Below are 22,239 nucleotides of genomic sequence, written 5' to 3' on the forward strand. Positions count from 1 at the left end.
ATTCTTGGCAAAATATTCCATGAAGAAAAAATGAAAAAACAATGAAAATCTGCAAAGGGAGGAACTATACTAATGGAAAGGCCAATCAAAGGATAAACAATGTCAAATTAAAAACCAAAAATAAACCAAAATGACCAGGAATACAAAACATATTCAAATAATAACCCTGAATGTGAATGGCCTAAACTCATCAATTAAAAGACACAGACTGGCAGACTGGATTTTATAAAAAGACCCAACAAATGCTGCCTTCAAGAGATTCATCTCACAGAAAAAGACATCCACGAGCCCGTGAAAGGTGAAAGGATGGGAAAAAAATGTATCTCTCACATGGACCATACAAATAAGCAGGGTTTCTATCCTTATATATCAGATAAAGATGACTTCAAAGTTAGTGAAAAGGATAAAGAAGGACTTTTCATACTACTCAAAGGAACCATACATCAACAAGACATAACAATCATAAATATCTATGCCCCAAACAATGGGATGTCCATGTATATCAAACAAAGTGTTCTTAACTTCAAAAATCAAATAGACCACAACACAACACTGGGTGACTTTAACACACCTCTCTCACCACTGGATAGATCTTCCAAACAAAAACTAAACAAAGAAACTATAGAACCCAATAAAATAATCAATAATTTATACTTAACATATATATATGGAATATTCCATCAACAAGTGAATACTTTTTTTTTCCCCAGCAGCACATGGATCCTTCTCCAAAATAGACCATATGTTATACCACAAAGAAACCACATCAGGAAGAAAAGAGTAAAGTATTTAAAAGTGTTGGAAGGGAGAGACACCATTCTAGAAATCTAGATACACTGTAATTACTCTTCCAAAGAAAAGGAGAAAAACAAAAATTGAGGAATTCATTGTCAGAAGCCATGTGCTGCAAGAAATTAAAAGTTGTTCTTCAGAGAAAGGAAAATGAAGGAGGTCAGAAACTCAGACACAGTATACACAAAGAAGGGAAAAAACTGGACAAGTAAATGAAACGAAAATTGCATCTTTTTTCTTAAATGATCTAAAAGATAACTATTTAAAGTAATAAAGTAATAGTAAAAATGTCTTGGGTGATTAGAGCCTACAGATACATGAAATGAATGGTAACAATATAATAAGGGAAAAGAAGAAGAAATTATGAATATTCTATTTAAGATACCTGTACTGCACATGAAGTAGGACAGCAATGACAGAGTACTTTACACTAGCTAAAATTATGTTGCAAACACCAGGACAACAATTTTAAGAAATTTTTAATAAGTATAATTTATATGCTAAGAAAGGAGAAAAAAATAGAATCACATAAATACTCAGTTAAAACTAGAGAATGGGGTAGAGGTGTGAGCACTTGAAGCTTTGGGTTGAACCCCTAGCATGGGTTGGGGAGGGAGGGGTTTGGCTATAATATCACAAAGATAGCAAGGGGCAGGAGGGAGGGGCAGTAGGAGAACCAGAGACCACAAAGACCAAAGCTTGGAAAAGTATAATTAACAACTGCTTTCTGGGATTAGAGTACTGTACTGTGTAAATAATGTAATAGGGAAATATCAGTAATGAATTTTTTTATTGAAATAACTAAATAAGGTTTCTTTTAATAACTTTTTATAGGAAAAGAAGAAATCAAATGACTAAACATAATTATTTCAGAATTATTTCTAGAAGATAATTTGCATAATTTTATTAGTTAGATTTTTCCAGGAAAATAAATTATTCAAGGCATTTTAAGAAAAGCATATTTTTATAGATAAAATAAAACTTATTATAAGGATGAAGGTCAAAAAAGCTGCTGCTAGTATACAGGAAACCAGAAAACAGAGATCACACCACAACTCTGATGATGATTTCAGTTTCCTCAGCAAAAAAGGGAGTTCTTTCCAAGACATTACTGGACATTATGTGTATGAGTAATTCAGACAATCACAACACATTATTCTCTTCTATCTTACAAAACATATAAAAAAAACCTTTCTTTTATGAGAATCTGAAACTGGAATCCTGCTGACAATGGGATCTACAACACATTCCAGGCTTCTTGCTGCAGAAAACAAGGACTGTGATGAATGATCGTTATCTAATATCATTTGTCTTCAACCCTCCACATAAAATATCAGTCAAATATGCAAATAATTCACATGTAAATAAATGGCTATCCTAAGATATTCTGTAAAATGGGACAATGTTCCATCCCATGTCCATGCCTGTCATGCTGAACACTGGTAAAATTAATATTCTAGAATTTGGAAATAATATGTGATATAGTACCCAATTTCCTTTTTTTAATTTTTTAATTGATTTTTTAAAAAATAAATGACAGCAGAATGCATTTCAATTATTATTATACATATACAACACAATTTTTTAAAATGAAAAGAAATAATTGCTTAAAATAAAACATAGGAATATTTGAGAAGAAAAACAGACATGGACAGAAGTACTAAATCAGAAAAAGAGAAAGCCACCAATCTCCTCTACCCAATTATATATTTTCTCACAAATAGAGATAAAAAGCCTAACATAAAAGAGACCATGAATGATGAACTATGGGTCTCAAATATAACAAATAGAAAGAAAATGTAATACTATCACAAATAAGCAAGTTTAGAATGTTAATAACATTACTCCTGGAAGTGCCTTCTGTTTTACAACCCTAAATACATTTAACAACTTCAAATGGAAAATTACCTCCTTCTAATGTCAAAATACAACTGTTGCCATTATATTGCAAAATGGAGAATGTAAGCCATAAATGGTTTTATGATTTTTGTTTATTACAGCCTTAGATACTTGCACATTTATGTACATGTATAGTTTATTAAATATTCTACGGACTTGTAAAAAAATACAACTGTCAAATCTAAATTGGTTATAATTGGAATCCTTAATCTCAAATAAAGGACTTTCCCCACACAATTCGAAAGTAACTTTAAGCTACTGGATTTTCTTCCTTTCCTTAGCCTCAGAACATGATTTCCTAAATGAACATAATATGTTAATCTATGGAAAAAGAGCAAAAGTAGAAGTCTCAAGACTAAGCTCCACCCTTCATTCATCAGTCAATGAATTGAATTCAGTTAATTTAATTGCTCAGAAGTCTAAGTTTCAATTCTCATAAAGTTAGATAGGTAAGAGATTTAAATATTGAAAGGGCTCTGAAAACTATGAATTGCTACTTAAATATTACAGAAGTATAAAGCAAAGAAATAAATGATAAATATCTACACCATTCCTAACATTTTCATTGTGTTTAAGTACCACTGTTACATTATCTCCTTTCAGGAAGTTTAATTCTAATGGAGGAAAATATCACAGAATTGAGATTTTTACATCATAGTCTCAAATGTCACCAATAAGGGAGGTATATATTTTAATCTTCCTCTAAACTATAAATTTTCTAAGTGATTGGGGTTCTAATGAATAAAATAAAGTAGGCTAAGAACACTAAAAAAAAAAAAAAATCAAACAAGACACAAATTACCATTTCAAACTTTGGGGGTTTATTATTCCACTTGTAAATTAATCCATATAAACACCCTAGACTTACCTACTGTGCTTTTAATTAAAACAAAGTAAGAAAATGGGAAACTTTTTGTTAACCTTTTTCAGCTGCGATTCCATTTTCAAACATTCCTCCTTCTTCTGCTCCAGAGCAATCTCTAGTGTCTTGAGTCTTGAGTCCTTTTTCAGGCCTGAGGAAGCCAGGGAAGAAGCATGCTCTTTCAGATCCAAGAGTGAAGCCTAAAAGAAGCAAGAAAACCTAGAATAAATATGCAGATTGAAAATTTGAAATTTACTATCATGGTGGCTTGCAGTTTCTTTCCATTTCAAGAACATTCATGAACTATAAAACAATATTAGCTTTAGCTTTCAAGTATTAATTAAAATAAGATGGATTTCTAAGAACAGTGACTTTGAGTTCTAACTATACATACTCTTTCCCACAAAACAAAAGTAGATCAAGCTTTGTGAATATAAGGAGTCAACTTTAATAGCTTCATAAACTTAAAGATAAAACATTTTTTTCCTTCTAAAGGAAATATTCTATTAGGAACTCACTTCCACAAATTTTCCTAAAGGTATTGGAAAGAAAATTCAGAGAGACCCTAAAGCTCTTGCATTATTGTTTTATCACATGTAACGGTTTTAGTTATTTTAGAATATATAAAAATACCATTAACAAGTAAGAAACTAACACAAAACATGATGAAAGAGATAGCAAAACTTAGGGAATAAATAAACCAATTTTATTATGTCTTTGCAAAACTCCTGAAATATCCTTTGAGTCATTCACAAAAAGCCTGCTGTAAGAATATTAAAATCTTCCATCAAATACTTTTCATATATAAAACATAAACAACAACACATACATACAACAATGCAATAACTAAGCAAACCAAATAATTCCATTTTAGTGATTTTAACTAACCTCTTTCTCTGAGAGGTCGCCTTGCAACAGGCTGACTTTTTCTTTCAAGTCTTTAAGATCTTTTTTGTAGTTATCAATTTCCTCTTGCTTCTCTCGCTCATCTCTGTCCCGCTGTTCCTTTAAGCGTTCAATTGTTCGCTCCTGAAGACAAAACACATCAACACATGAGGAAATTCCTTTCTGTGCTTAATATGACTATAATTCTGCTTTTAGCTGATAAAGTGACACTTCTATCCTCTGTTCAAAAGATTGGTAATTTTTTTAAAAATTCACTTTTTAAAAATTTATCCCTCCTTCCTATATTGTCATAACAAAGCTCCGGCTTTGCTTTTTTTGACTTCCAAGTTTTCTTTTCCTATAATTTCAAATATTCAGATCACCAATATAGTCTCTTGAAATATTCCCATTTAAATTCAATTCCCAAATAACTAAAAATTTCCATACTCACCCATAGGACAATAACTAATATTTCTTATTTATAATTCACACATTGACTACAAGTCAATGGAAATCACAACTCACACATCAAGAAAAGGGAAGGGAAGAGACTATGATATGTTGAGCCTAAAGTATACAGGAGGGTAAAGAAAAGAAAAATTAATTTAAAATTATGTCTGTCAACAGATGCTCAGGAAGTTACAAAGTTGAGCAATGTTAAGTATATCTCCAAGTGATATTTCTAAGCATATTAAGGGAGGAAGGCTTGATCCTAGCATGTTATCCTGAAGCCTTCTGAGTCCAGGAGACTTAAGGAACAGTGACCCTGCCTCTTTAAAATAATCCAATTAAAATGTTGCATAGAGATTATCCAAACCACCTTCTAAGACATTAACATTGGCCAGCCAGAAGCAACTTAAAATCCCAGCAACTTAGGAGACTGAGCTGGGAGGACTCCAAGTTTGAAGCCAGCCTTAATGAGACCTTATGCAACTTAGTGAGACCCTGTCTCAAAAAATGAAAATGGACTGGGAATGTAGCTCAGTGGTAAGGCACCCCTAAGGTTCAATCCTCAATACCACCCACTGCCCCAAAAATACATTAACACTGGCCAGAATAGGCTAGTTCTTTAGTCAACCATTTACGAAAAATAAGGTTTACTCATAAAGCAGTATAAAATAGGGAAGATCCAGACTAGAAAATTAATAAGAACATTATATTAATGAATAAAATCTATGAAAATATTAGGCACCAAAGTGAACAGTAAAGGAGGAAGACTATGTATTGCCTCCTGATATAGTTAATGTCTGGTAATGTCTCACATTCCCACATTCTAGTTGACCATATTAATAAAAAGAAATTTTCTTTTTCTTCAAAAAGCAGCAAATGGGGATCATAAGGCTCATTCTTTAGAAAAATCAGCCAGTGCCCTCTAGCATGGAATCCATCTTGCCTGGGAGCAGGTGCTCAAATTGACAAGAACTAAATGGATTTGCTTTCCCCTTTACACTAAGTATACTGGCAACAGTACAGTAGAGTTCTTTTTCCTTTTGCTAAAAAGGATCTCTTCTGTATTCTATATCCAGTTTTCAGTTAATGAGAAATCAAGAGAAACATGACCGTGAAGTGTCCAGACCCTTCACTTTATCTGCAAGACTCACTTTCTCTGCAAGGGCCTCCTCCAAAGTCGTAAGGGCAGTGTCGGTGTTGGTGGTGTCAGCCTGCAAGGATTTGACTCGTTCTTTCAAGCTGCTCATCTGCTTTTCCTTATCTCTAAGTTGCTCTTGAAGATTTTCAATCTGTATGCATTCACATTAAAGAGAAAAAAAGACATTAAGAAAAATGGAAATAAATACTATAAAAATCATTGAAAGTTAGAAACAGATTAGGGTTGTCTATGTGTGTTCTGTGGAAATCCTTTAATCCTAAAACTTTCAGAATAACGTGCAAAACCTTAAGACTAAAATTTACAGCCAGAACAAAGAAAAAGCATACACATAGATATGGACAGACAGACAGATATATATATATATATATATATACACAAATCCCTAAAAAAATCAAGAAGGTAGCTGAGAGAAAAGATGCAACACAAGAGATGGAAGGGCAGACAGGTATTGCACAGGAAAGCCACAAGAGTGGGATTAACTTCTAAAATGACACTACAAGTGTCAAGAAGGATTACTTCACAAATAATCAGGAACAGAATATAGAACAGCTAGACAGTAAGAAAGACAAATCAGCTACATAAAGGAAAAACTGTTCTTAAATGCTAGTGTTGTTAGATTTTACATCATCCTTTATCAAAACAACATCTACAGTAAAATTTCTTATTGTAGTCATGCATTCGTTCATACATACATGCATTCACTTAATAAAAAAAAACTTATTGAGTTCTTTATTGTATGTCAGACACGAGTAACACCAAGAAAAATAAGGAGACCCATTTTTATTATATGATGACATGGCAAGAGAGTTCCCCGTTAGGTAGCTGAAGCTAAGCAACAGATGAATTTATATGCCTTCTAAGGAGACTTTATGGTAGAAAGCTAGAAATCATTAGAGATTACTAAGCACAGAAATGGCCTGGCTATTTTATTTAGATAATTCTGATGGCTGTGGAGGGGAAATTTAAAGGAACTTAAATACAGCCATGGAAAAGAATAGCAAAATGGATCAGTTCAGCAAAGAGATATGGGAACTAAGAGAATAAGACATATGGAAAATAAGGGATGTATTTGAAAAAAAAACTGTGGAAATAGCATGCTATCACTAGGGAGATTCGAGTACACAGAAAGAAAAATATTAAGGAAAAAATGAAGAAATTCTAGGGAGAGTACTCACTCTACCACTGAGCTGCAGTCCCAGGCCTACAGAAATATTCTGAATAACTAAAGAAAAATTACAAATAATTCCATTACTCTAAAACTCACAAAGTTAATTCATTTACTCAACACATGTTTCAGTTCCTGCTATCTGCCATACATACTTCCAGGCATTGAAGATACAGAAATAATCAAAACACACCCAAATCCCTGCCTTCACAGAGCTTACATTCTAGTATAAAAAACAAATGAAGAAAGAAATGATGAGAATGAATGAATGAATGAATGAATGAAGTATGTAGTAGAAAAATTAAGCAGGAGAATACTATCAGAGCTAGTACTAGAACTAGTACTTCACATGGCTTTCAGAATGCAACATAACTGTTACCTCCTTTGGGAAGACTTTCTTGCTTTTACCATGAGAATGCCATGATCATTGTTTGTGCTCCATTACATATATACATATGTGTACAACATATACACACAACACACACCCCTATCCTTCCATGTACTATAGCCTGAAGTCCTGAGCATATGTAATTATTTTATACATGTCTCTGTGAGTAGACATGTTTCTGCCCCTACAACCTTGTTTTGTACCTTCGTATCTGCCCCATATCAGGACTTAAGTAAAAAACCGTTCATTAATCAGTAAATAAATATAATGTAAGTCTGGACTTTCATAAACTGTATTCAGGCACATAAACATACACATAAACTCATGCCAAGAAAGAAACTACAAAAGAACCCTGGATCCAATATTCAGATACTTTCTTACATTAATCAATTTAATAAAAGCTCTTTAAGAACCTGTTTCAGGGCTGGGGCTGGGGCTCAGCAGTAGAGCACTCGTCTTGCATGTGTGAAGCCCTGGGTTCAATCCTCAGCACTACATAAATAAAAAAAAAATATACAGGTATTGTGTCCACCTACAACAAAAAAACTATTTAAAAAAAAAAAAAAAAAGAACCTGCTTCATTCCACTGGAAAGAAAAAAAAAAGGAGCCACTCTCTGGAGTCAATAAGAATTTCAGAAGCAGGGCAAACAAGCTAAGGAAAGAGATTTAGTAAATTCTAAGAGTTTAAAAGGAATACTCTAAGGCTTGAATTTTCATTCTTCAACAAAGAAGGAATTATACAGGTGAACCACTGAAACACCTGAAATGAGCTCTAGTCTTTTCAGTGCCAAAAAGAGTCCACAGCATACTGTGAAAGGAGAGTTCTCACAAATAAAAAGCATTAGTCTTCTTTTAATTTAATAAACAGAATTTCATGTGGATCAAAACTTAGGTAAAATTACAACCCCTACAGAGAATTTTACCACTCGAAATTTAATATTCCATATACATTCAGACTACAATGCCCTGGTATTTACATATTTTAAAAGCTGTGCATGTGCAGGTCATTATAGGTGCTATCACAGGCCTTACACAAAGAAAATACATGGTCAAGCTGTTGATTAGTACTTTCTTGTGAAGAAAGGCAGGACAAGAACCATTATTTAAAATGAAATTTCAAGAATAAGCTTAGTTTTACAGACAAGAAAACAGAGTCATCTTTTATGAGCCCACCTAATATACGAATACCCCTTACACACATGCATATAAAAAAATAATACCCTTCTATCCACTCCATCATCAGCCTCTAGAAAGAAATTAAGAAATTAAAACATTGAAAGTTCTACTTTTATAATTCATATGTAGCTAAACTATTAAAATAACCCATATTCTTTGCTGGTAAAAATTTCTACTGATATATTTAGGTGCAAAAGGTATCAGGTCAGGTAAAAGATCCACTAGCAAGTTATCCCTAAGCTATTTTCTTTTTCAGTTATCCAGCTGTCTAGACAGATTTGGCTGCTGAATTGGAGGGGAGGAAAAGGAAGGCTATTTTTGGACTCCGATTTACTGCTAAAGGAATAAACATTCCATTGTGAAGGATCTCACAAAATGAAAAAAGAAGAGTGGACACTAAGACTGTTTCCTTTGGGCACATTGCCACCAGTGAGATGGACCTGAAATAGATATAGATGTGCAAACTACCACGTAAGCACTGAACAAATACAAAAGATGCTGTGTGAGGGGTGTCTATAAAAATACTTATTTTTTCATTTATTCAGCAGCAAGATGGCTAACAATTGAGCCCCACTGAAAGCTCCTGTTATACATGCTCACTTTAGTTGATTCAAGTTCTGCTTTTTTGATCAAGGACCTCTGGGTTATGTGTCACTGACCAGCTTGCATTTGATCACTGACACATTATTATTCTCACTATTCTCTTCTTTTCTACTAACCTAATGTTAACATTATAAAACTGTTTGCCCAAATAGCACCATATCATTTCATTTCAGTATTTATCATACTAGTTCTATAAAACATACTACAGAGACCCTATTCTATATCAAGTTTGATTATCCACAGGATCTGAAATACTGTTATTAAAAAGCTTTGAATATAACAGCCTAGAGAAAAACCAGATCCATTTTGCACATTCTTGAATATAAAAACAAAAGTGATTGTTTGGAATCATGTTTAACGGGGAAAAATATTCAACTATACTTAAAAAATAAAAAATAAAAAAAGCTCCATTCTGTAGAAGCAGAAACCACAGAATCCCTGTATTACAGTTACAAAACAACAACAACAACAATGGTGGTAGAAAAGAGAAGCTAGTGATGATAACAAGAGCAACCAACACTTAAAAAGAGTGTCTATGTACATATCTTACCTATTTAAGTATGCCAAAAGGACTATGAGACAACAACTAGACAATCTAACTGCAGAATCCTACTCTTAATCATCATGCAATAAGTATGTTTTATGGTGAAAAAAAAAGAAAGAATTTCTCAAAGCATTTTCACATAAACCATTCCATACCATAATGCTTATTTTAAAGCACAGTATATCATTACTACAATAATAGTAGAAATTCACCTCCTCCTGAAGCAAAGAATGAAGGGTAGGGGTAATAAACCATTGCACATGTAAAAGTATTGTTTCCCAGGAGGAACATGTATTCAAGTGCAATACAGTAAAGCTGGTGGGGAGATCTAAAGATACTTGATGCAAGAATATTACCATAATGTTATTAAAATAATCTGTTTTCCCCAAATTCCTAAGAGGAAAGGAAGCAACTGATACAAGAAAGTATGCTTATTGATAGACGTGTAGACTAAGGAACACCTGAAAAAGAAATATAATATCCCCTGTCCATGCGTTTGCTTTCTTTTTTTTTTTTAACTTGGGATTAATCAGAGTTTAAAAATATTAAGTAAAAAATTTCCAGAATTAAACAACTCATAATTTTCCAGCTAAATGCCATTCTAAGTACTGTGATAACATCTCATGTTGTGCTGTCTGCCAGGGATGGGTCATGAATCATTTATTTGTCTATCACATCCACTGTATATACACTACCCACCCATTAGTCACTTAGTAGCCAACTCAGTTATAAAATATATTGCTTGGGCATCATGTGTAGTAGCCTAATGCTACATCACAATGCCTATGTTATTTACCACATTTTATCTTATCACACAGGTGCTGTAACATTTCACATCACAAGAAGATGAATACAATACAATAAGATATTTTGAGAGATCACATTCACATAACTTTTATTACAAGGTCCTATTATAATTCTGTTTTATTATTAATGTTGTTATCTTACTACCTTACTATTTCTAATTTATAAATTAAATTTTATCATAGGTATATGTGTATATGACAAAGCATAGTATATATAGGGTTTCACATTCAGGCATCCACTGGGAATCTTAGAGCATTAGAGCACCACTGCAGGAAAGGGGAAACTACCTAGAAAGCTTTCCTTCTGTTATTTATTTTTAATATTGAAAATTAATAGACTGTTTACTGTAGAAAATGGTATATTTCAAACCCCATAGACTTTTTTCTACTTTATGAATAATCTGCTGGATATAAAAAGAAATAATTTAGCATGTATTCAATTTCTTCATAAGTAAAATTCTGTACAGATCAAAAGAATTGGCATTTATTCTAGAGAGCAGATCTAACAATGATGAATTCAAAAAGAAATACTTTTATATTAGCTACTTAAGATAAAGACATGTTCTTTAAAATTACCTCTTTTATAATAATATCTCTCTATTGAGTTGGAAAGAAATAGAAATAAAATAGTTAATATGTATTGCACAAAGGCTTTCTTCTTCCTAAGCCATTTTATTTTACAAAGAGAAAGAAAAACTGAAGACAGAAGAAGACTAATGGTGAATGCAATGTTACATGCTGAATTCATCAAATCTACATACCAATTCAGCATTGACATGGCTTATTGGCATCTTTTGTTTTGGTTTTTATCAGCATTGCCCAGTTGTCAGGAGCTATCATGTTCAAATGACAGTGATTTATTTCTAGTCAAGTGGAACTGATTACTCTGCCTTTAAGGCCCTAATCACTGAGTAGAAGTGGAAAAGGTTTCCTCTAGGATACAGTTCTAAGGAAAAAAGGAATCCCAAAACACTTGCAATCACCTGGCTCACTTAAGTATCACTTAAAGAAAGGAACTTTAGTGATGATATCTCCACAATTACTTTTAGGTAGCATCAAAGCTTTTATTTACACAAAGCCAGTAATCCAGAAAGGATCTGACCTTTACTTTCTTCATTTACTATCTTTCAGTATCAAAGATAGACAAAGAGGAATTCACAGTAATTAATAGTAAAAGTTTTCCTTCTTAGAATCTAAATTCCCTGCCAGGCACACCTGTAATCCAAGCATCTCAAGAGGATGAGGAAGGAGGATCCCAAGTTCAAGGTCAGCCTCACCAATTTAGTAAGACCTTGTCTCAAAATAAGAAATAAAAAGGGATGGAGGTGTAGCTTAATAGTAGAATACCCTGGGTTGGATTCCCCACTGCCACAAAATAAAATTAAAAAGAAAAAAGGATCCAAGTTCTTTCTTTTTTTGTTGGGTGGCTATGTGAGGGGGTTTTACTAGGGATTGAACCTAGAGGCTCTTTACCTCTGAGCTATATTCCTAGCCTTTTTTACTGTTTTCTTATTTTGAGACAGGGTCTTACTAAAGTATTCTAGGCCTCCCTTAGTTACTGAAGCTGTTCTTGAATCTGTGACTCATCCTGTTTCAGTCTCCCTAGGCATGTGCCACCACCCCTAATCCAAATTCCCTTATCTCTGCTCAGTTGTTTTGTCTACCTGCCTAGTCTCTGACAGAATATACTAACAAGGTACAACTATAATTTACCAAAACAAGCAGCTTTTGCCTAGGCTATTTATATTGGCCTCTAAAGTTTTACATGTTCGATCATGTCTTTCCAGTGGTTAGAAAGCACAAGAACAGCAAATCATGACACATTCTAGGCAAAGTTTTAAACTCATTTGGCTTTTTAAAAGTCTCCATATCAGTACAATAGTATGTTTTTTCCCCTAAACATACATATCTGTGATAGTTTATAAATTACACACAATAAGAGATTAACAATATAATTTAAAATAAAGTAGAGCAATTATAACAATAAACTGTGAAAAAAAAATGCCAACATCACTACTCCTATGCTTTGGGGCCATTAGTAGGAAAATAAGGGTTATTTGAACATAGAGCATAGGGATACCATAATAATGATCTAAGAGATAGTCAATCTGATAACTGAGATAGATGCTAAGTGACTAGACAGGTAGGATATACAGTGTTGATACACTGAACAAATAGATGATGATTCATGTCCCAGGTGGGGTACAAAGGATAGAGTCAGGTTTCATCATACTGCTCAGAATGATACACAATTTAAAACTCATAAACTCTTTATTCCTGGCATTTTCCATTAAATACATTCATATTTCAGTTAACTGCAGATAACTGAAACTTCAAAAATTAAAAATACAGATAAGGGGGGTACTTATCTGATTACAGAAGGGCAGGTATAGCCCTTAGGAAAATATATTCAGAGTGCTATGCTCCAGACAGATGTTAAAAATTGCTTCAAAAGGGAGTAAGTTCCTTAAACATTTTGTTCATGGTATATATAATAGAACTGGAGACCTCTTAAATTAAAACAGTTGCATAACATAAAGCAAAAGCTGGTAAAATCACAGTCACTACCAGTCAAGATCAGCCTGGGAGACAATTATCGAAATAGTTCAGATTCTTCTTTTTATATCTGGTAGGCATACATTAATACTGTATAAACTGGGCATGATAGCGCACGCCTGTAATCCCAGCAGCTTGGGAGGCTAAGACAGAAGGACCGAGTGTTCAAAGCCAACCTCAGCAAAAAGCTAGGCTCTAAGCAACTCAGTGAGACCCTATCTCTAAATAAAATACAAAATAGGGCTGGGGATATGGCTCAGTGGCCGAGTTCCCCCGAGTTCAATTTCCAGTACCAAAAGCAAAACAAAACAAAAAACTGGACACACTTTATTGAGCTAACATCACTCCAAAAAAAAAAAAAAAAAAGACACATAAATCCATAATGGCGTAGCAACGATGAGACTGCACACAGGCAGTCTCAATTCACATCATCTAGGTGAATGGCATTCCTTGAAGTTTTCCAGTTTCAAAGGCTACATAGAACAGTTTCAGATGATAACATCTTACTACATTTTAGTGATGAGAGAACCAAGTATTTTTTTAATAATTAAAGCATACCACTAGGCTTAGTTTCAAAAAAATTCATTGTATTATTTGTAAAAAGTAACAAAATTGGAAAAAATTAAACACATAACAATAGGAAGTTGACTAAATTAATCTATTCACTGGATAGACTATTATGCAACCATTAGAGGTCACATTCTTGAGGCTTATTTAAGATATGGAAATATGTTTATTACAAGAAAGGTTACTGAAAAGTATGTCCAATACTATCCCAATTTAAAATAAGGAAAAGGGTATTTGTGCATTTTTTTCCTCTTTGTAACTTTCATGTGTTTTAAATACTTAGACACCCATCATTTTAATGATAATGACAAAAGCAAACATTAATTAAATGCTATCCAAGACATCTTAGGAAAGATTCTTTGATCACATACACAGAAAAATCTCTAGGAGTTTTTGTAAACAAACCTTTATTTAACCCAAACCTTTCAGAGGTTCATATTGTGAGACCTAAGAAATTAGGCTGTCAGATTTGGGGAGTTTTCTGCAGTAGCAAAGACAAAAAAAACAAAGAAATCAAGACTTTCAACTGAATCTACTTGAATATAAGATGTGAAGGACATAGTGATGGAATGCTATACTTATTTAAAATATAAATTCAAGCCAGCACGGTGGAGCACGTCTATAATCCCAGCAGCTCAGGAGGCTTAAGCAGGAAAATGTCAAGTTCAAAAGTGAGGCACTAAGCAACTCAGTAAGAACCTGTCTCTAAATAAAATACAAAATGGGGCTGGGGATGTGGCTCAGTGATCAAGTACCCCTGAGTTCAATCCCCAGTAAAACATTCTCCCCCAAAAAAGAAAATATAAATTCAAGTTCATCTCACTAAATTTTCACTTTCCTACTTTTTGGCTTGAAAGATACTAACTTGTCCTAATATTCTACCCTAGATTCTGTAAGGGTCCCGCGAAACGTCGGAGAAAGAGACCACCAAGTGACCACTCATGCAATTGGCAGAAGGGGATTTATTGAACCAGCATGCTGGGGCTCCATGCCCACTCAAGAAGGGAAAGCAGCCCAGAGCCCCGAGCAGGGGCTGAGCACTGCTTAAGTACACTTTTTGGGGAGGGCGGAGGGCTTTGTATACATCAGAACAAATCATCATGAGGCACGGGAAAATTGAACAACAACTCCTAAACATGATTAGTTCATTCATTGACGGGAACAGGTCAGGCTGGAGTGATAGGTCATTCCTAAGGAGGGGGTTACATTTAAACTGATTGGTCCAGGCCCTGCAATGCCTACGTGCGACCACACAGAGCCCTTATTAAACAACCAAATAGTCAGGGGAAATATTTACTGGGCAGTTCCAAGCATTGTCTTAACAGCTACAGAAATTTCAGGTTTTGCAGGTAGCATAGAAACCTAACAATACCTAATCCTTTACATTTTAACTCAGGCCTTGCAGCTTAGAAACTTTACAACACCCGGTCTTTTACCCTTTAACTTTTACGCTTTAACTTCAATTTCTTTTACCCTTACAATTCCACACCAAGCTGTATTTCCCAGGAAGCAGACAGCAAGACAGACATTACTATACAAAAGTTTACTGATGGGTGCTCTTGAGATCAATACTAGTAGAAAGCAAAAGAAGAAATGAGGATTGTAAAGAGGAAGAGAGTCAGCTGCCATAAAGTCTTGAAGGATTCAGACAATCCCCCAAGGAGCTATAAAGCTGTGGGTCCAAGTCGGGGTAAGGGGTTCAAGTTCTTGTTCCTCATAAGGAGCAGTCACTGGAAGCTGACAGGAAGGCACAAGCCCTTGAGCAAGACAGGCCTCTTTATCCAAAGCAATCTCTGTGGGGCTGACACCTGAGGGCTTTCTGTCCGCAGCACTTCTAGCATCTAGGGAATAAGTCCCTCAGGCACCAAGGGGATCTAGGTCACTCATCACAGTATCCATTATACTTAAGAACTATACTCTTTGAGGTTAAATTATAGTTGCCATGAAATTATAGTTGCTCTCAACTCCTGTTACAATTTGAACCACATAATTTTTTGGTTTTATAAAACCTAGAGCCCTTGTATCCCACTTGGTGGTTCTACAGGTGGTGGGTGTTTTTAATCAAGAGTTCATGTGTTAACTTTTAAGATGTATGGGATATTTCAGATCTTATAAATGATCTGTATGCATTTTTACATGAAAAGAGCCTATAGCTTTCATCAGATTGTCAAACAAGTAGAAAAATCATTGACCAGCAACTTTCTTTCCAAGTACCCAGTGTTTAAAGTGACCAGCTACTTCTCTTAAAAATTGCTTGCTTAGGTGCTCTATATAAATACTAAATTTGCTGTGAATAAAGGCAGAGTTTGGCCCAGGTGAAATAGAGAAAGAAAAGGTTCAAACATTAGTTTCTCAGCCATATGCAACAGATATAAGAGCAAGCTTATTGAATTTACCAAAATTGTCGCTATAAAATAGGATAATTTTAATCAACTCAAAATGGATCAAAGACCTTGAAATTAGACCAAAAACTATGCAACTCCTGGAAGAAAATGCAGGGTCAACACTCCAGCACATAGGCACAGTCAACTTTCTCAATAGGACCCCTAAAGCTCAGGAAATAATGCCAAGAGTAAACTTTCTACATAGCAAAGGAAACAATTAGAAATGTGAAGAGAGAACCTACAGAATGGAAGAAAATCTTTGCAAGCTACTCTTCTGACAGAGGATTGATGTTTAGCATATATAAAGAGTTCAAAGAACTTTCTACCAAAAAAAAAAAAAAGAATCAAATAACCCAATTAGCATATGGACAAATGAACTAAACAGACACTTCTCAAAAGAAGAAACACGAGTTGTCAACAAATACATGAAAAATGTTTAACATCATTTTAGCCATTAGGGAAATGCAAAACAAAACCATACTGAGATTTCATCTCACACTAGTCAGAATGGCAGAATAGAAATCAGTATGAAGGTTCCTCCAGAGACTAGGCATGAAACCATTATATAACCCTGCTATACCACTCCTCAGTATTTATTCTGAAGAATTAAAGTCAATTTACTACAGTTATAGGCATACCCACATTCATAGCAGCATAATTCACAACAGCCAAACTATGGGACCAGCCTAGGTGTCCATCAACAGATGAATGGATAAAGAAATTGTGGTATATATATATACACAATGGAATTTTACTCAGTCATAAAGAAAAGTAAAATGATGCCATTTGCAGAAAAATGGATGGAACTAGAGACCATCATGTTAAGCAAAATAAGTCAAACTCAGAAGGTTAAGGGTCATATGTTTTCTCTTATATGTGGAAGCTAGAGAGGAAAAAGGAAAACAAAGGTGGAGGTGGATCTCATTAAAATCAAAGGGAGATCAGTAAAGGAAAGTGGGAGGTGGGGAAGAAGGGAGAAAGTGCTGGGGAATGATATTGGCCAAATTTTATTGTATGCATGTATGAATATGTAACAACAAATTTCATCATTATGTTCAACTATAATGCACCAATAAAAAAGATGGGGGTGCCCGGATTGTGACTCAGTAGCACATGTGAGGCACTGGGTTCAATTGTTAGCATCGCAAACAAAAAATAAGCACATAAAATAAAGGCATGCTGTCCATCTACAATAGCAAAAGATATATATTTTTAATAGGTGGAGGAAAAAATTGGATGATTTTTCTAATCTAAAAACTCCAGGGCAGGGGGGAAAAGAAACAAAGTATAATTAGGAGGAAAAACAATGAGGAAGTCTGGCAGTTACAGAAAGATAAAATAGATAAAAACAAAATATATGTCTGATGCTTGAAGCTATTTCTGGTTAGGACATCCATACTGGTGTGGCAGAAAGAAGAGCACAAAAGGCCAATTCATCAAAGCTTGATTTAATAACTTCTTCAGGTGGTTAATTACTTCAACTTTACAAGTAGAGTTGACAGGCACCCGGGCACCTATCCAACCAACCGCTCCCACGGATAAGAATTCAATGCACGATAATTCATGCCAAGTTATACGCAGTTTTTAAGCAGAAGAAAAATTTGAGTGTGTTTCAAAAGTTTGATCAAGCACTTTTTTCCAACTCTTTTGTCCCTTTGTACATATTTATCTATATATTTATTACTGTGACAAGTTCCTGCTACAGGATCGCCTGAGAAGAGAGCTAAGAACAATGTTAGTCATAAGAAGGATCTGTCCCTTCCATGCTGACTTGTTAATTACCACATTTCAAGTTTAAAATGTGTGCTCATTTTAACAGAGGTTACAACAAACTAGAACTTGTAAAACTCTCAGAATACTAATGTGGTGTACTACCAACATAGAAAAAGTATTCAGATAAATGCAAATCATTAAATTACTCACTACTACTTGACAGTTCAAAGAAACTGTTTAATAAAGGTAAAAATTATTTCCGTGTTGTAAAAAAGTACTACAATATAAGCCATCGAATAGTTATAATTTATATTACACCTTAGCACTTGAAAATTTCCAAAGGCTATTTTCTCTCAGGTTCATTTCCATTGCCTCCATGACATTGTCAATAGAAAAGGTTTCTATATTCCACTAGCTGAACATCACAAAGCTATTTTTTTAAATCTGTCTTTATCCCAGGATTGCAAAGTTGGTTTCAACATACAAAGAACAGTACAAAGAACCAGGTAAATAAGATAAAGGACAAAAAACATATGATCTTCTCAACAGGTACAGGAAAGGCATTTTACAAAACCTAATTATCCTTCCATGATAAAAATACTCAAAAATCTAGGAATAGATGGGACCTTCTCAACTTCTTCTCAACTTAAGGACGTCTATGAAAAAAACACAGTTAATATCATACTTAATGGTGAAGACTGAAAGGCTTCCCTCAAAGATAAAGACCAAGCAAGGATATTTGTACTCACACCTTTTTTTCATCATCCTATTGGAGATTCTAGTAAGGCTAATTACAGAAGAAAAACAAAATACAGCCAGGTTGGAAAGGAATAAGTACAATAATTTCTATTTGCAAGTGGCATAATTACACATATAGAAAATACTAAAGAATCCACTAACACAATTCGAGCTGATCAGTAAGTTCGGCACAATTATAGAACACAAGATAAAAATACAAGAATGAGTTGTATATCTGTACACCAAACATGAATAATCTGAAAAAGAGGTTAAAAATAATTCCATTTACAATAGCATCATAAAGAATGAAATATTTCAGATTAAATTTAACCAATTACAAAGCTTGTAAACCTGAAACTACAAAACATTAATGAAAGAAATTAAAGACAACACATCCTGTGTTCATGAACTGGAAGATTTGATTTTGTTAAAATGGCAACAATCCCCAAACTGCATCAAAATTCCAATTACTATTGTTTTTTAATAAGACTGGACACATCATCTTAAAATTCATAGAAATTACAAAGGTTCCTAAGATTCTCAAACAATACTGAAAAGAAACAAAGGTGGAAAGTTACAGCTTCCAATGGCAAAGCTCATACAAATCGACAGAAACAAAAACACTCTGGTACTGCATTTGGGTAGAATGTGTCTGAAACCTGCTACAACATGGATGGACCTTGAAAACATATTTAAATAAAAGACATCAGACACAAAAGGTTCAGAGTGTATGATTACATTTATATAAATCTTCCAGAACAGGCAAATCCATAGAGACAAAAAGTAGTTTAGTGGCAGCCAGAGGATTTTGACTGCTACTAGCTTTCAGTTTCTTTCTGGGATGATAAAAATGTTCTGGAATTAGATAGTAGCAATGATTGCATAACACTGTAAATAAAACAGAAATCACTGAATTATATATCATTTTAAATGATAAATTATCTGGTATGTGAACTATATCTCAATCGAAAAAAAAAAAAGTAGTCATCCAATTATCACTTCAGCACTAGCTTAAGGCAGTATCCATCAGTGAAGTATAAAACCAACCCAAGCTTGAGATGTATCCTGTTGCATCTCCCAAACACCACCAAAAAAAAAAAAAAAAACAATAAAGGTATTGTGTCCAACTACAACTAAAAAAAAATTTTTTTTTTTTTTTAATGGATGGCTGTGCCATTCCATGATAAGGACAGGATGAGAGGAAAGCGAAGAACTGGGAGACAGGTGAGCGAGAAATGAAAAATGGAGACCAGGCAGAGATACACCTGAGAGTTTATTTGTCAGAGATGACAAATAAAGGCACGTCTTTCTCCATAGATGGAGACAGGCAATACAGGCTTGGGTTCTGTGACTTTCATGAGGCAGGCTCAGAAATTAGAGCTGGGTAGATCTTAATAAAGGCGGTTAAGGGTGGGGTTGGTATGAGAGAGTAGTAATACTCCTGGGTCAGGAAATAAGTAGGCAGTGAAGGGTTGGGTTGGTTTAAGGGAGTGATGAGCCTTTCTCAGAAAGGCCCTTGGGTAGGAAAGCAAAAACTTTTTCTTAAAATGGCAGTTATCACTTAAGATGGCCATCTAGATGCTAAGCAAGGACCTTACATTCCCCCCTTTTTTGTTTGTTATTGGGCCCCTTAAGGGACAGGGGCATAGGTCTATCTTCTGTAGCTTCTTCCTGCTGGGAAGGGGTGGCTTCTGGACCCTTGTTAGGGGTGCAGGGTGTCAATGAGGCAAGGTGATGGTCAGGAGGTGTCCCCAATGCTGACTCTAGATGGCCCAATTTTGGTGAGGGGTTGGATGTCCTGTAACAGAAGCTGGTTCATGGTTTGGTTAGAGATCCTTTGAATTTGGTCTTGAATATTTAATGAAGTAAGGGACAAACATTAGCAAAAGCCCTATGACAAGGAGGGAGGTCAGGAAAGGAAGTGCCACTAAAGAAGGGGGTTACTTAGCTGTCATCCTTCAGTTCCAATGGCAATGGGAAGCTTTGAGGCCTGAAGGAGATCAGAGATACAGAGGACATAGTAATTGAAGTTTCTTTGGTGGTAAGGAATCCGCACTCCTTCCAAATAGCAGAGTGGGAGAGAAGTATGTGGAAAGCGTATTTAGAGTCAGTGTGAAGGCTCCCATTACCAAAGTAAAGGCTGCAATGAGGGCAACAAATTCAGCCTGCTGACTGGATTATTATTAGGGAGAGGAGCCACTTCCACAACAGTGGTTAGAGAGACTATGGCATACCCTGCCTGATGAACTCTCTCCTGAAGGAAGGAGGAGCAATCTGTGAATGCTGCCTGAAGCAAGGGGCCTTCCGGAGGGATGTGGAAACTCCTCCAGAGTTTCAATGCATGAATGAGTAAGAGGAAAACAGAAGAGTCCTGGGGAGTGGAAAAGAGAATAGCAGGTTTAAAGGTGAGCCCCTGTGGAAAGTAAGACTGGGATCTTGGACCAGGAAAACCTGTAGAGATAAAAGGCAAGGGGGGAGGGGTGTGTAAGTCCTTGTAGGTGAGGTGTTCCTTTAGGTGATGGGGAGCCAGTGTGGTGAGTGGGTCCCCAAAGGTGAGTTTCTTTGACTCATTAATGAGTAGAGAGGCTATAGCCAATGTTTCTAGGCAAGGGGCCCATTCTGGAACAGTAGGGTCAAGACCCTTTGACAGATAAGCCACAGATGCAAAGGTTAACCCAAGCATATGTCCAAGAACTCCTATAACAAATCTCTGCTTTTCAGCCTTATAAAGGTAAAATGGGCGTGTGAGATTAGGGAGATAGAAAGTTTTGAAGTCATTCTTCTGTGTTAAATTGACAGTTTTTTCCCCCTGAGGCCTCTTATCAAGCCTGCTGACTTTGTCCTTTGTTATTTCAATGTTAGCTTCAGTGTGGCCTTGGCTAGGGAGATTGCTGCCTAGGGCTTTACAATGTAGGAGAGTTCTGGGTCCCTTGTTTGTCTAGAAGTAGGGTCTCTAGAGGAATCCAGAGCTTTAGTAGCAAGAAGAAGCTGGGCGGGGGAATAAGAACAGCAAAGGAAAGGCTTATAATGTAGAAAGAAGAAAGCCTGCACATAAGAGATTTTTTACATTTTCCTGAGCGCTCACAAAACTTATGAAGATTAGAAGGTAGAGAGGAGACTTGTAGACTTGTGAGGAGGAGAGGAGGGAAAGGGCGACGTCACTTACCCAAATGAAGCCAGAGTGTGGATGAAGAAGAAGAGCACTAGGTGAATGGGGGGAATAGGCCAGGATCCCAAATCAGCTCAAATCCCCGGAGGGGAGAGCAAAATTGATGGGAGAACGTGACCCAGTCAATGGCCTCAATGAAAGAAAAGTGGCGCAGGACTAATACACACACCTGGGATAAGAAGCAAGTTTATTGTCAGGAGCCTGACAAGGCTGCTCTACAAAAAGAGAGAGGGACAGGGCTGGGGATGTGTCTCAAGCAGAAGCGCACTCGCCTGGCATGCATGCAGCCCGGGTTCGATCATCAGCACCACATACAAAGATGTTGTGTCCGCCAAATACTAAAAAATAAATATTAAAATCTCACTCTCTCTCCCTCTCTTTC

General features: G+C 35.4%; 1 protein-coding gene across 20 annotated transcripts in view; it reads right to left on the minus strand.

Moving 5' to 3' along the window:
- Positions 1 to 22,239, minus strand: part of Erc1 (ELKS/RAB6-interacting/CAST family member 1) — a 1,605,700-nt gene that overhangs the window by 345,486 nt on the left and 1,237,975 nt on the right. For all 20 annotated transcript variants that reach the window (XM_048787497.1, XM_048787503.1, XM_048787498.1 and 17 more), the window contains 3 exons: positions 6,040 to 6,177; positions 4,442 to 4,582; positions 3,613 to 3,753 (listed from right to left, as the gene is read on the minus strand). In XM_048787497.1, coding sequence (XP_048643454.1) covers positions 3,613 to 3,753; positions 4,442 to 4,582; positions 6,040 to 6,177 — 420 coding nt within the window. The remainder of the gene's footprint in view (positions 1 to 3,612; positions 3,754 to 4,441; positions 4,583 to 6,039; positions 6,178 to 22,239) is intronic.

This window comes from Marmota marmota, unplaced genomic scaffold (genome assembly GCF_001458135.2).
Source record: "Marmota marmota marmota unplaced genomic scaffold, marMar, whole genome shotgun sequence".
NCBI classification, from domain to species: domain Eukaryota; kingdom Metazoa; phylum Chordata; class Mammalia; order Rodentia; family Sciuridae; genus Marmota; species Marmota marmota.